Genomic DNA, 15,806 nt, shown 5'->3' on the forward strand with positions numbered 1-15,806 from the left:
TAATTACATTATAGATGCCCTTTTATTGATAGTAGTAAGATACATGTCTTAGGATAAAAAAACACTCTACTCCGGAAGTTTCTACCTCTATTCTTATTCTTTGTATATCAATTTCACAATTTGTGAAATAGAATTTCTAGCTATGGGAAAAGCATTTGGCGGAGTAGGGTGGGGATGAAAACTGGACCTGTAATTTTGTCGTAAAGGCAGGAGGATCACAGGTTTGATGCTCATCTGGGCTATCAAGTGGGGTCAGGGGTGGCCTAGGCATCTTAGTGTGAAAGACCCTACCTCAAAGTAAAGCGAAAGGGGCAAAGCCAGCGTGCTGGCAGTGCAGCCCAGTGGTCATGCTCGTGTCTGGCATTTGTCGGGTGACTTTGTATGGTGAAAAAGAAGCACATTTTGATTTCTTTTCAGAATGACATGGTGCCCCTTTCAAACTCTGTGCCTGAAGATGTGGGGAAGGCCGATCAGTTGAAGGATGAAGGTAAATACTGCCCGCAGGCGTACTTTCTGCCACTCTGGAGACAGCAGCTCTGAGGGGATAGCATTGTGGTTTGCGCTGTCCGGACGGCACTGTCATAACCCCTGTGGCACTTGTGGAGCAGATGTGAATGTGATGGGTAAGAGGCCTGGTGACAAAGAGTGCCTTGTCAACACCAAGGCAACCAAGACTAGCCAACCTCTCCTAAGCTTTGTCCAACCAATATCTTATGGACTATTTACCTCTAACTGCATTTGCTATTTGACTCAAGTTCTTCTTTATTTTTAATCAAAAAGGGGCAATTAATTTTATGGGTAATTTTAACTTTCATATAATTAATGTTTTTAAAAGATTTCTGAAATTTCTTCATGCTTGCATATGGAATTTTTTTTGTTTATTAACTAGCATATTTGGTTATATCCTTGTCCTTCAATGTTTTTGTCATTTTAGGATTACATTATAAAATTCTGTTCTTTGGACAAGTAGATTAGTCTCTGTTTAATTTTGTTTCCTCAAAAAATGGTATTATCAGAAGGCCATGCAATCTTAAAATACTATGACCTCATAATTTACACGTAAAATAAAAGCAACACCCAACACTCACTGCCACTTGACTTGTATTTCCCAAAGCTTTTATATTTCAGCAATCCAGATACAAATACATTTTAATGCAGTACTTTTTAACTGGAGCCGCTTCGTTTTTCTCCCACTCAGGTTTTGCCCTGTGCGAACACGGCAGTTATGCGGTGTAGCCCCTACCACCGTTTTATTGTGGTAGCCGGTTTAGCTCTGGTGTTAGCGTTCAGTGCATAGCAAACTGAAATGTTATTTTTGTCCCTCATGCTGCTTGCACTGTACAGCAGTCTTGGGAAATGGTAATCCCCGTGGAGGTTTTTGTTTGGTTTTGTTGGATGTAATGAGTGTTAGGAGAATGTGGTTAGAGGGAGGCCTGGTAGCATGAGACTCCAGCCCAGCGGGTGGAGAGGCTGGCTTCACCTTTAACAAAAGCCTTCTGTTCTTTGTTCTCCCGGAGATAGGTCATCTATCAGACAAGCGAGAGGCCAAGTCAAAATGATAACTGTTCTGTCTAGATTTTGTGACTTGTGTGAGAAGAAATGGTCATGGGAAGTTGCCAAGCATAGAATCATTCTAGACTTGCAGTGTCCCCTCTTAGAGCCTGGCTTTCAGATGTCTTGTGTGCTCCAGAAGAGCAGAAGGAAGCAGGAAGGGCTTGTGGCTGCCACCTCCTGATGGGGCTGTGAGAGTCTGTAGGAGAACATCACACAGCTATGAACTGCTGGACCAGTGCTTTGTTGTTCTGTCTGTCTCCAGATTTCTTTGAATCCTGGATTAGCATATCGACTCTCTTCCAGATGGAAGCTTTCTAATCTTTAACTTACGATACAGTACTTGCATATATTTGTAATATCTATATACACGTTATAGTACCTACACATTTAAGGTGGTTCATAGGAAAGATCCAGCAAAGTTTTAATGCTGATGATGGCAAAATGCTACCCCAAGGCACAGAGGTCCAACAGCAACATCAAAAGTCTCAACCAAGAGGAGGAAAGTCTTTGACAAGGAAATCAATTTAAATTCTCTGGGCCAGTTGGGTTAACTGTTTCTTAACTATAGAAGTTTTGCTACTCTCTGAGATTTCTTAACATGTTCTTGGCAGGCAGTAGTGGCACGCGCCTTTAATCCCAGCACTCAGGAGGCAGAGGCAGGCCGATCTCTGTGAAGCGAGTTCCAGGACAGCCAGGGCTACAAAGAGAAACCCTATCTAAAAACAAACAAACTGAAACAAAATAGAACAGAAAGTTCTTTATATTAATAACTTTTGTAGAAAACTGTCTCAAATTGGTTTATCAAAAACAAATTCCTTGAGCTATTCATTGTATGAGTTGCCCCTTCACTCTGTTTATAACATCCAAAGATTTTACAGCCAAATCAATTATTAACCATTTTTACCCATGAGCAGTGACTCAGATACAGCAACGTTTGCTTACAGCTGAAGCTTAACCATTAGTCTTTCCTTTGCTCTCCCAGCTCCTGCTGGCTGCAGGCTTAGCTAACCCCGCTTTCCTGTTAAAAGCAGCTAATGAAGAGAACATGATCAACAGAAAACTGGGGAACCACAGAGGCTCTGAGAATTCAGTCCTTCATCCCCAGTGTGGTGTTTTCAGTTTTTAACCTGTGGTTCTTACCAACATGCTGGATGCTGCACCCCTTCATGTGGCGCAGCGGAGTTAGTCGCAGGAGATGCCGTATCTCACCAGTTAAATTACTGCCCACTGTGTGTGCAATTGCTCTTCCCAAAAAACCAGTACTCAGTAAGCTAGTGTGGCATCTGAAATCCTCTCTAGAAATTAATCTCTTACAAGCTCCTTAAAATGATTTTATCCCCTTTAAAAAGGATATTATCTGCTAAAGACATATTTGCACAATTACTCTCAGCAGCCTTCCAAGCATGACTGCCCAGAGGTGTGTGTGTGTGTGTGTGTGTGTGTGTGTGTGTGTATGTGTGTGTGTGTGTGTGTGTGTGTGTTGAAGGGAAGAGGGGAAGGTCGGGTCCAGCTAGAGATGGTGGCTAGGGAGAAAGGAATGCAGGCAGCTCTAAAGAGGAGCGGAATGAAGAAGATGAAGAAGGAGAGAATGCATAGCCATGACTTAGTCATGATGGTTGCCTTTCCTCCCACCAACTGGTTTTTGTAAGTTATACAAGCATTCATTTCCATGACTTCATGTTGTCTAAATGATCCAAACACCATGACATCACGAACAGTAGCCCTATGGTATGAGATAAAATTCAACCCCAGCGTGAGTGAAAACCACCGTGTGTGCCCTTCATGCTACTGTAGTGTCTATGGTTGAAATGAATCTGTCAGACTACGCTTTTTGATACTTTGTGCTTACCGTACCTCTCATTGATCTGATTGCAGGCAATAACCACATGAAAGAGGAAAATTATACTGCCGCAGTGGATTGTTACACACAGGCGATAGAACTGGATCCCAATAATGCGGTTTATTACTGCAACAGGTAACACTGGGATTCACAGCCCTGAAAGGCAGATGCCAAATGTGTTTGTTTAGAAGAATTCAAAAGTACATAAATATAAGCTGAAGGAGAAAAATATAAAGCCATTTAGCTTCATTCAGAGGCTACCAGACTTAATTTTCTTGTTTTATAGGAATGCAGTCAATTTTAGATTCTACTTTGTTTACTGGACATGCAATAATTATGTCTTTTTTTGAGATGGGGTCTCATGCAGCTCAGATTATCTAGCACTTCCTGTGTAGCTGATGATAGCTTTAAACTCTGGTCCTTCTGCCTCAACTTCTGGAATTCTGGAATAAATCTTTCGTACCCCGTTTATGTACTGCTGGAAATTGAGCAGGATTTTGTGCTTTTGGGGCAAAGACTGTACCAACTGCATGTCCTAATGGATCCTAAGTCTTTGAAATTCTTCACAAGCATTATGTAAATAGTCATTGTTACCTTTTATTCTTATTTGTATTTCCAGTACCTATAACTGGGACTAACAAACAGGCTGTTAGTGTCCTATTTGAACGACTGGATAGAATGTGTCTTTTATTTAACCTTTTACCTACTGTGGTCTCTAAGGTTGTTTCCAGTTTTTCTAGTGTCATTTAGATTCAGTGAACATCTGTGTTTCTCATTTTCTTTCTGGACTTTAGATTTATCTATAAAAATGCATTTTTTGTTTTACCAGTTCCGAACTTTTAAAAAATTGAAACAAACTGAAAAATTGTTCTAACTTTTTTTGTTCCTTCCCAAGGGATATGGTTCTTCTTTTCATGTTTTTTATGATAATTAGGTTCCATAATTATTAATTAATCACTATATTAATAATGTTTTCACATGTAGTATTGTATTTTATATTTACTGGGCATTTTTTAAGATGTTGGTTATGTATAGTTAGGGTTCTTTTAAAATTCTTATTGTTTTAATTATTATTATCGTGTGTGTGTGTAATGTGTATATGTATAAGAGTGAGAGTGAGGGTGTACACTTGAATGCTGAGGTCAAAGGCCAGCTTCCGGGAGCTTGTTCTCTGCTTCCCATGTGGTTCCTGTGGTCGGATTCAGGTTCAGTGGGTACACAGTTGCTCTTCTGTGCTGAGCCATCTCAGTTTTTAATGTTTATAATTTTTACTGTGTGTTTGTGTGTCTTAGTTCAGATTTTTATTGCTATGAAGAGAAACTATGACCACAACAACTCTTGTAAAGAAAACAATTAAGGGTGGCTCGCTTACAGTTTCAGAGGTTTGGTCCATTGTCATCATGATGGGGAGCATGGCATGCGCAGGCAGATGTGGTGCTGGAGCTGAGAGTGCTACATCTTGCAGGCAACAGGAAGTTGACTGAAAATCACACTGAGGAAAACTTGAGCAAAAGAGACCTCCAAGCCTGCCCCCATAGTGACACACTTCCTCCAACAAGGCCACACCTCCTAATAGTGTCACCCCCTTTGGGAGCCATTTTCTTTCAAATCACAATAGTGTGTGTCAGCATGTCTGTGTAGTTACATGTACTCACGTGTGGAACTCAGAGATAACTTTGGATTTCTTCCTCTATTGCCCCCTAATCTATTTTGAGAGTCTCTCACTGAATCTAAAGCTCACAGATATTGCTACATGGGTTGACCAGCTCACCGAGATTTGCTGTCTCTACCACTCAGTGTTGAGTTTGCAGGTGTCTGCTGCCACACGTGGGTTATTCATTGGTGCCAGGATCTGGGAAAGAGGGAGACTGCAACTGTTATTGCAGATTCGTCATTGGCATGGGCTCCAAATGATGGCTTCTTGTAAATGCCCACTTTGCCTTTGGATTATACATTTCAAGGATTTTTCTGACTTTAATTTTTGAACACCATAAACACCTGCTAAAACAAAAATAAAGTAAAAAGCGAAAAAAAAAAATAGGACATCAGTTCTCAGGATGTACCGATCTTGGTGAGCTGGAGACCTTCCTAGTCTACATAATGAATTCCAGGTCAGCCCAGATATATTTAGTGAGACCCCGTATCAAAAAAACAAACCAAAGAGCACCAAAATTATTTTAGGAAGATATAGGTGTAGAATTATTGCTTATGCCATTTCCTTAGTAGTTTTGCTTTTAAAATTTATATATTTGTGTATTTTATGTATGTTAGCGCTCTGCTCTCTTGCACACCAGAAGAAAGCATCAGATCACACTACAAATGGTTGTGAGCCGCCATGTGGGTGCTGGGAATTGAACTCAGGACTTTGGAAGAGCAACCAGTGCTCTTAACCTCTGTGCCATTCTCCAACCCTCAGTTTTGCTTTAAATGCTTAAAAGAAAGCTAGCATTGTTTGCACAAAAGATGGATGAGCCTCTCCGCCGAGTAGTAACGAAGTCACTTTTGAGTGCACACTTTGAGCACACTTTTGTACACCCCTGTAATCCCAGTGCTCAGGAAGGCTGAGACAGAAATATTGTAAGTTTGACTGCAGTCTGGGCTGCACAGTTTTAACCCTGTGTCAAAAAAGAAAAGGAGGAGGAAAGGAAGAAATTCTGTTGTGTGAACTTCTGCTTTTGTTTTTAATTTATAGTTATTTGTGGAAGGGTTGGATCCATAAAGAACTCAATGAGCCATACTAGGAACCTCCATTTTATATTTTTACATACACATAAAAAAACAAACAAAAAAAACCAAATGAATCATTGTAAGTCTATCTCAGAAAAACAGAAAATTCAAAAGTAAATTGAGGAAGAGGAATCTTCCCAAGCTACGATTTGATATTTGAATCACAGTCTTTGTAACCAGATAAATACACATAATGTTTTAATTTAATTCAGTAGAGGAAATCTTGAAAGTAAATTTCAGAGTAGCATGAGATATTATGACAAGATACAAATATTGCTGTAAAATTGCTTGATTATAGAGTACAGTAAGCAGCATACTTGTTATGAAAAATGTGAGCCCAAGTAAATAATTCATTTTTCATGAGATTAGAATTCACTAATATTCGTATGTCTGCCGTAACTGGGTTAGAGATTTTTGGAAATATCTGTTCTTGCTTTTAATTACTATTAAACTGAAATTAATGAATACACTTCTCTTTTGAATTTAAATAGGCTCTTTCCCCTGAGGAGTTCAGTCATAGGACATGCTGTTGAATATTAAACAATTAGAAAGGTTTATTTGCCTGCTTAACACAAATGCTGGATAAAAGCTTCAGGGTAATTTGGAGGATGTTGGGGTTACAGGCTGCTGTAACCTTGCCAGCTTGCCGCTGCCATTTTTCTTAGTCACCTGACTGCATAGAGTTGGAGGTGCAGACTCCCAGGTAGGAACCTTGTTCTCCATACCCTGTTTCACAGTTTACTGCTGGTTCAAATGCTCCCTGTCCGCTGAGTGCACTGGGATGAACTACACTTTACCTTGTGGAGAAGTCGGCCCTGATGTTTATCTTCTGGTTTGGCTTTGAAGGATACTGTTGATTGTTAGGCTCACTTCAGATCCAGAGAAGACACGAGTCCTTTTTTTTTGTTTTTTTGTTTTCCTTTGGTGGGAAGCCTAGCCTTCGATGACTGAGTCATCTCTCCAACCTATGAGTCCTTTGAAAGCCTAGTTTTTTTTGTTTTTTTGTTTTTGTTTTTTACTTTTTTTTTTCCTTGAGCATTTAGCACTTATTACAAATGTAACCCTTTTATAGGTTTGGCATGCTGGATGCAGATTTGCATTCTTTTGTACCCCAAAGAGCAGGGATCGGGGCGTGGCTTTTATGAACTGCAGCAGCAGTGAGGGAACTCACAGTTTTCCCTGATAACAGAGAGCTCCTGAAGAAATGTAAGACATTTTCAGTGATACGGAAGCAAATCAATTGCCGCGTCAACACCTGTGCCCATAGAACAACAAGTGACTGCATGTGGGCACTTTACAGTTTGTCTCTTGCTTCTGAAAACACGTGGTGTTCACATTTCTCCTGTGCTGTGTCGGTGCTGGGTCTGTTACTCTTTCTCTCGTAGGCTCTTGCCGCTGGGCTAGAGGGTTGAACCACTGAAGGCAGTAAATGGAATAAAAGATACCAGCCGGAGAAAAGGGAACTTATATGGAAATGCACTTGGGTGAGGAGGGAGGCGTTGGCAGTGATTTGAAAACACGTAGAATTTAGAAAGACAGGAAAATGGAAGACATTTCAGGTTGGAGAGCAGAATGGGGGCTGGGGAGAAGGCTCAGTTGGGAAGTGCCTGCTACGCAAACTGGAGGACGTGAGTTTGGTCACCAGAACCCATATTTTTTAAAAACCCAGGTGTCATGGTCCTTCTTTATAACCTCAGTGCTGGAACCAGAGCTAGGTAGAACCTAGGGGCTTGCTTGACAAGTCAGACAGGCTACTTTGTGCGCTCCAGACTAGCGAGAGACTGTATCTCCAAAAGGAAGGTGGATGGTGCCTTGTCTTCTGGCCTCCCTGTGTGTCTGCACACGCAAATAAAATTCAGAATCATCAGGCCATTGTGACAAAGATGCTAGTATCACCATTTAGAGTTGCCTTAACTCTGAGAAGGACAGGAAATAGAGGCTTGTGCTTTTGCATTTTGGTTTCCTATTTTTTTTTTTTTCTAGCCGATTTCTAAAGTCAATCCACTGAGATACTAGGTCAGTCAATCTCAGTTCTACTGCTCACTTGCTGTGTGATCTTGGAGCACTCACTCATTCTTTGTAATAATCTATTTCCTTCTTTCCTTCCTTCCTCCCTTCCTCCCTCACTTCCTCCTTTCTCCCTCCTTCCCTCTCTTCCTCTCTCCCTTTCTTCCTACTTTTTTTCTTTTTTCTTCCAAGACATGGTTGTAAAATAAACATGATACTAGCCACGTCAAAGTGCCCTGTTAGGGGTGGTAATATATACAAAGAGCCTAGGTAGACCTAGACTTCAAATATTTCTTTCAAAATATGTTGTTGCTAGGCATGATGGCGGCTGCCTTTAATCCCAGTACCCAGGAGGTAGAGGCAGGCAGATCTCTGTGGGTACCAGGCCATCCTGGCCTACATAGTAAGTTTCAGGACACTAGGGATACATTGTGAGATCTTGTCTCTAAATAAGTAAATAACAGTGTAACAGGTGGCATACACCTATAATCTCACCACAGAGACTGAGGCAGGGCTGTCTTCAGGGTGAGGCCATCTACTCCACATAGCAGGTTTGACGTCGCCCTGAGTTATGTAGTGAGACCCTCTCCAAAACAAAACCAAACTCAGGCTGGAGAGATGGATCAGAGGTTAAGAACAGTGACTGCTCTTCCAGAGGACCTGAGTTCAATTCCCAGCACCCACTTGCAGCTCACAACTGTCTGTAACTCTAATCCCAAAGGATCTGGAACTCTCAGACATCCGTTGTAGACAAAACACCAATGTACATAAAAATAAAAATGAATTTTAAAAAAAAACCCTCACATTCTAGATCAACTAAATGACCCTTTCACAACTAAAAACATAGCAAGTAAAATGGCCTAAAGCTTCTTTTAGTTATAACAATAGGCTGTGTTATAACTTGATTATGGTTGGTTGAGGAAATATGCAGTAGCTTTGAGTTTTTCTGCCTTATTTTCTAGAGACATGGAACACGAGTGATATTCATGCTTTTGTTCTGAAGGCGAGGAAAGGGAAGGTGTCTGCAAGCATGCTGCATGCCTGCACTGTTGTAGTGAAGGTCACCTTCCTGCCCCATGACCAGACAGCAGAAGCAGAGCACAGACCCAGTGTCATGCAGTGCGGATGTCGACATGTTCGGCTTCATCCATGGGAGACTCAAATGCATCCTGGTTTTGCTTTCTTTGCAGGCCTCTGAGCAGCACAAATCCACTTTCACCTTAGCTTACCATGGGTGACCTACAGCTGTCAGGACCAAAGCACAGGACTTTCCAGAGGTCATCATGTAAAGGTGCTTGCCAGCAAGCCTGATGACCTGAGTTCAGTCCTCACAGTGCCTGTTGTAGGAGAGAACTGCTCCCAAAAGTTGTCCTCTGAGCTCCAGGCGTGTCCTGTGGCATGTGTGTGCCCACGAACATAGACACACACTTGCACACAATGCACGCACACACAATAGAAAAGATTGAACCACAGTCACCTTTTGTTCCCACATTCTCTCTTGAGTTGGATTCTCCTGTCTTTGTTTCTTATTGTCAGGATGGGAGGAGGATGGGAGGACAGTGTTCCGAGAATCTTCAGTCTTGCTCCATTTCCCCATAGGTCTTAAGATTTCTTTCTTTCTTTCTTTCTTTCTTTCTTTCTTTCTTTCTTTCTTTCTTTCTTTCTTTCTTTCTTTCTTTCTTTCTTTCTTTCGACAAGGTTTACTCTGTAGCTTTAGTGCCTGTTCTGGAACTAACTCTTGTAGACCAGGCTGGCCTCAAACTCCCAGAGATCCGCCTTCCTCTGCCTCCTGAATGCTGGGAGTGCATGCTCCACCACCGCCCGGCTGGCCTTAAGTTTTAAAACAAGGCTAAATGGTGGAACAGGGCTAAGTGGTAGAGTGCTTGCCTTCCAAGTGCAGAGACCTGGATTAGTGCCCAGTACCACGTCTGGCTCCTCACACTTAAGTTTTTAATTGAGAAAAAAAGATGTTATGTTAATTTTTTTTTAATAAAAACTAAACTTTGATGAAGGGCCCCAGTTAAGCTGTATGAAGAATGATTGACAGAAAGGTAGACTTGAAGCCACCTTTTCTGAGAGGCATGGTAACATATACTCGTAATTCCAGCCCAGAGAGGTTCAGGCCTGAAGAAGCAGAGTTCAAGGCCAGCCTGACTACGTAACAAGACAGCGTCTCAAAATGAGACCTGAAAACCAAAGTGCAAACAAAACAACAACACAAAGAAAGAAGAAAAATCTTTCTTTTTTCCTTTCTTTTTCTTCTTTTTTCTTCCTTCCTTCCTTCCTTCCTTCCTTCCTTCCTTCCTTCCTTCCTTCCTTCCTTCTTTCCTTCCTTCCTTCCTTTCTTTCCTTCCCCCCTTCTTTTTTTGTTGTTGTTTTGAGACAAGGTCTTTTATAGCTCAGGCTAGCCTTGAACTCACTGAAGCTGGCCCTGAGTTTCTGATCCTCCCACCTCTGTCTCCTGAGACCTGGGATGACAGGGGTGTATTGCCACCTTTTCTCTCATCAGCCAGCCTTCCCCCCCCACCCCCGGCCTCTAGCACTGTTGAGAGCAAGAATAGTATTTCGCTATTGCTATCCGTCATTCTTAGAAAGTGTCTGTGTGTACCTGCAGGTCCTCCAAAGATGCACTAGCTTAGTGGTAGAGCACTTGCCTAACATGTGCAAAGATCTGGGTTTGATACTCGGTGTCGGCTGAGTTAGAGATGTTCCATTAGGAGAAGAATGGAGCAGTTATACAAGAGTGAGCAGGAGGCGTGTGGAAGCTACAGGTGGAGTGTTTTGTCGACAGCCAGAGCCAGGCACACAATTAAGTTTTATCTTTCACCTCAGACTTCTCAGGAAGTGTCAATTCTCGAAGAGATTTTGTGTGATAGATTTGCAATTATCTGCTCGGCTATTGAGTTGGCAGGACTTCAGGCACTGGTTCGCTGTCTAAACTCGTTTTCTTCAAGCGGCTTAAGCATTGGGCAGAATATGCTAGTAGATGCGGACTGTGTTCTCCGATGTGTGAGAGTTTCCTATGGTGGTCAGAAATGGAGTTTCTCTGAGGAGGCCTGTCATCCCATCCTTACTGTAATGGCGCAGAGTTTCAGTTATGGATGTATTACAGGTTAGAAGGTCAAATTGGGCAAAAGCAAGAGGATTTTCTTTTCCTTTTTTTTTCTTTCTTTCATTTTATTTATTTTATGTTTGCCTTTGAGGCAGAGCCTCGCCGTGTAACCTTGGAACATGCTATGTGGATTGTGCTGTTCTTGAACTCACAGAAATCTGTCTCACCAGTACTGGGTTAAAGGCATATACCACCATGTCTGGTGAGAGTACAAGTCTTTTGTTCCTTCAAAATCTACTTTCTGGATTATATGTATGCCAGCCATTAATATGCATATTAGTTGTGAAGCTGATCTCAAAAATGGCTCTCAGAGCTAATCTACACTATATGATTATTTCTTGTTGCAAAAGGAACGGCGGGCTGCATTCCCACCGCCCGGCTAGCTTTACTCGAAATAATTACATGGAAACTGTATTCATTATAAACACTGCTTGGCCCATTAGTTTTAGCCTCTTATTGGCTAACTCTTACATATTGATCTAACCCATTTCTAATAATCTGTGTAGCACCACGAGGTGGTGGCTTACCGGGAAGGATCTTAACCTGCGTCCATCTTGGAGAGGAGAGCTATATCGTCTAACTCACTTCCCTTCTTCCCAGCATTCTGTTCTGTCTTCCCCGCCTACCTATGATCTGACCTATCAGGCCAAGCAGTTTTCTTTATTAGTTAACCAATGAAACAACAGATAGATAGAAGACCCACCTATATCATTTCCCCTTTTTCTGTTTAAACAAAAAAGAAAGGCTTTCACTTTAATATAGTAAAATTACATATAGTAAAACAGTTATCAAGCAAGAATTACAGTTAAAATATTTATATCTACTTTATCTTTTATCATAACTAAGGAAAACTAAAACTAACCATTATTTCTTACAGAAATTTTGGAAGCTCTGTTTTCCCAGTTTCAATGTCAGGATTATCAGTGTCACTTCCCCAAAGAGTTGGTTTTATAGAACACTGTTCGTGGGTAGCTAACATTCGGTCATTTACTTTGGACATTCAGTGTGGACGGAATACGATAGTGGTTGTGTTAAGTCAGGTTTCTCTAAAGGAACAGAACTGATAGAATGGAAAGAAACCCTCTGTGTGTGTGTGTGCGTGCGTGCGTGTGTGTGTGTGTGTGTGTGTGTGTGTGTGTGTGTGTGATTGACTAGAGTGGCTTACAGGCTGAAGTCGGAGTAGTCCAACAATGGCTGTCTCCTGACAGGAAATCCAAGAATCTGGTAGGTGTTCAGTTTGCGAGACTGGATTTCTTAGCAGCTGGTGCTGGAGTCCCAGGGAACTCATAGAGAGTTGCCCATTCTCAGTCTGTGTGGGAATTCCAAAGAAGTGGGTTCTTACACCAGTGAAGGAGTGGCTCAGGAACAGGGTAGGTGAACTTACCAGTGAGCTTGAGGAAAAAGCAAGTTTCCTTCTTCCATGTCCTTTTGTGGGCCACATCTTCTCATGAGGCCAGTGAGGAGCATGGTGTTTTAGTCAAGGCTAGGGAGCTGTCTCAGTGGGTAAAAATGCTGGCTTCACAAGGCTGGTGATGTTAGTGCAGGTCTGCCAAACCCAAGCACCTGAGTTCAGATCCCAGAACCATGTAGTGCTAGCATCCGAATTCCCAGTATGTCCCTGGGGATGGGAGAGAGAGGCAGGAGACTCTCCAGAAGTCCAGAGCCAACTATCCTGCCTTATGAAGCTGAGGAGACCCTGTCTTAAGGTGGAAAGTGGGAACTGACACTTGGAGGTGTCTAACTGCTACACACTAACACACATAGGTACACTTGCACATGCATGTACTCACACAAACAATTTTTTTTTAATCAATTTTGCTGTTTTCATGTGTGTTACTAGAGTCTAGGAAGTCCCGAATGAAATCACTGCTGATTAGTTTCAAGGAAGCCAGAAGGTTGACTGGGTAGTTAAACAAACAAAAGGTTTGGGCCATTTAGACAGCAAACATGCGTGTAAGAGAAGAATAAAGGCAGCAAGGATGCTTCTCAGGTTGTGGGCGAGTTTAGCAAACTGGGGGATGGATGATGTTTGTTGAGAACTTTTGTTTGTAGACACAAAAAAATTAAGGGATCTAAGTCAATCTCTGTGTTTGTAACTATTTTTCCCCCAAAAGGGCCTCCTGCTTTTACTATTAGAAGGGACGTCAGGTTTTGGTACAGTGTTTGGAGTAGCAGGACATAGAATGTCCTTGGAAGGTCGTGAGAACCTAAGGTGCGGTCCCCTGCCCTGGCCCTCCTGTGGCTCTTTCTTGGCTGCTGATACTCCTTGTTGACTCTGAGGATGAATCTTAGGTCTTCTCCATCTCCTCCCCATTTCCCATTTGAGCAAACTCTTCCTACTTCACATTGTTACTGACAGGTCATCGTTACTCAGGTGCTTATGTAGGCAGATGCTGGTTTCCTAGAGCTGGCCTCTTCAGCCTTCTGCTGAAGTAGATTCTGAGGTCTGCTGAGGGAAATTAAGAGAACATTCAAGAGTCTGGAAGGAACAAAGTTTAGTCTGTGTCAGTAGTGGATGGACAGGAGAAAGTGTGAATGGGGTGGAGAATTTTTGGTATGTCTTAACTTTTCTATTAAAGTGACCAAGGTGTCACAACTGCCCTCTCTTTCTGCCTCTCTGGTGGTCTAGATGCCCCAGGGTTTTCAGTTTGCATTTCAGGAAAACTGAAAGACAGTAAATAGTAGATAGGTTGTGTGCTCCACACATTTGTCTTCTCTGTAAAGCGAGGAGGAAAAGGGAGCTTACATCTTTTTTCTGATGTCTTAGGCCGTTTTTAAATTGTTGAATAATTAGACAGTTTGACTTAGAAATTTATGAAGAGTGGTGTAAAAATTGGGGCAAGAACTACACAATTTCATGCCTGAAAAGCTGGACCGGTGCCGTGGTAGCTGCCTGATTCTTATGTTTTTCCCTCTTAGAGCCGCTGCCCAAAGCAAATTAAGTCACTACACAGATGCAATAAAGGACTGTGAGAAAGCGATAGCGATTGATTCAAAATACAGCAAGGCCTACGGAAGGATGGGGTAAGTGCTCAGAGATACCCGGAGTATTTCCAAGTCACATCATCCATGCTGTTGTGGAGGCTCCATGCTGAATATCCTAACATTGCCCTCTGTGCGAGAATAAGATAAATAGTGTAATAGATGGAGGAGGTGACGCCCCTTGAGGATGAGGTCTGCAGAGGCGATTTCATCACTGACTGCAGAAAGTTATTGGAGAAAGCTGTAACATGAGGGCCAGCTTGTTGGGGTATCTGCCCTGCCCAGTTCCCCACAGCCAGCAAGCCCCAAAGAAAATCACACAGAGTCTACATTAGGCTATAAACTGGTTGGCCCATTAGCTCAGTCTTCTTATTAGCTCTTGTAACTTATCTTAACCCATTGTTCTTATCTATGCTAGCCACATGGCTCAGTACCTTTCACAGCGGGGCAGGTCACATCCTGCTTCTTCGGTGTCTGGACAGGAGTGGGAGAATTGGGCTTCCTCCTTCCTAGCATTCTCCTGTTCTCATTGCCCCACCTCTACTTCCTGTCTGATTGACCCACCTATACTTCCTCCCTGGCCAATCAGCGTTTATTCAAAGCATGATTGACAGAATACAGACAATTCTCCCTCACCAGAAAGCCACAAACCTCTATAAAGAAGCTCACTTCATAGCTTGCATCATAAAAAAGCACCAAAAAGGTTCATAGGTCCCTAACCATGTATTTTCCCCGGACACTACTATTTAGTATTTGTTAGTTTTGTGTTTATGGAGACATTATAGGATTTAATTTCTGTGAGTGAGAATTGGCTATATGTGCCATTGGATCTCTTAAGTCCTGCCTGAACTCCATACTCATATATTCCATTAATTTTTATCTCTGTGTTTGAATAGTATTTAAAAGATGTTTTAAATTTTGTGTGTTTCAAACAGAACTCTTCTTAAATCTTTCCTCGGCGTTCATCTACCCAGTGCTTAGGTTGGAAGCTGAATTGTTTTCCATCCATCTCATCTCCTGGCACTTCTGTTCTGGCCTCATTTTCCTGTGTAGCTTAGATTCAGTTTTGACTAGCTTGCTTATAGGCCTAGCGCAAACTGCCACCTCTTACCTAGTCTTACCTCCCAACTGGCCTTTACACCTTAATTCTATACCTCACCAATGTTTATCTTCTGCAGAGAAGCCAGAGTAAGCCTTTTAAAGCATATCCCCCAAAAGTTAAGTATCTAAGTAGAGAGAACGTTTGCCTAGTATTCAGGATTTGAGCCCCAACACTGTATAAACTGGATTTGGTGCTGCATGCTTACAATCCTAGCACTTTGGAGGAAGAAGCAAGAGGATCATGAGTTCAAGATCATCCTTGGCTACCTAGCAACATTGAGGCCAGCCTGGGCTACATAAGACCCTGTCTTAGACCTGCCCACCAAACCCTAAAAGTATAACTCAAACATTATAAATCATTCCTTTGCGACTACAGTTTAAAAGTTGGAACTATAAAGGGTCCCATATGAACAACATAGCCAGGAAATCTCTCCACCTTGTTTCTTGTGTTCCATCCTCGCAGGCCTTTGTTCCGTACATTAA

General features: G+C 42.1%; 1 protein-coding gene across 1 annotated transcript in view; it reads left to right on the plus strand.

Annotated features, from left to right (window-relative positions):
* Positions 1 to 15,806, plus strand: part of Sgtb (small glutamine rich tetratricopeptide repeat co-chaperone beta) — a 40,090-nt gene that overhangs the window by 11,617 nt on the left and 12,667 nt on the right. The window contains exons 4-6 of the mRNA XM_048442942.3: positions 418 to 487; positions 3,430 to 3,529; positions 14,160 to 14,264. Of these exons, the coding sequence (XP_048298899.1) occupies positions 418 to 487; positions 3,430 to 3,529; positions 14,160 to 14,264 (275 nt within the window). The remainder of the gene's footprint in view (positions 1 to 417; positions 488 to 3,429; positions 3,530 to 14,159; positions 14,265 to 15,806) is intronic.

This window comes from Myodes glareolus, chromosome 15 (assembly GCF_982192425.1).
Source record: "Myodes glareolus chromosome 15, mMyoGla1.1, whole genome shotgun sequence".
NCBI classification, from domain to species: Eukaryota; Metazoa; Chordata; class Mammalia; order Rodentia; family Cricetidae; genus Myodes; species Myodes glareolus.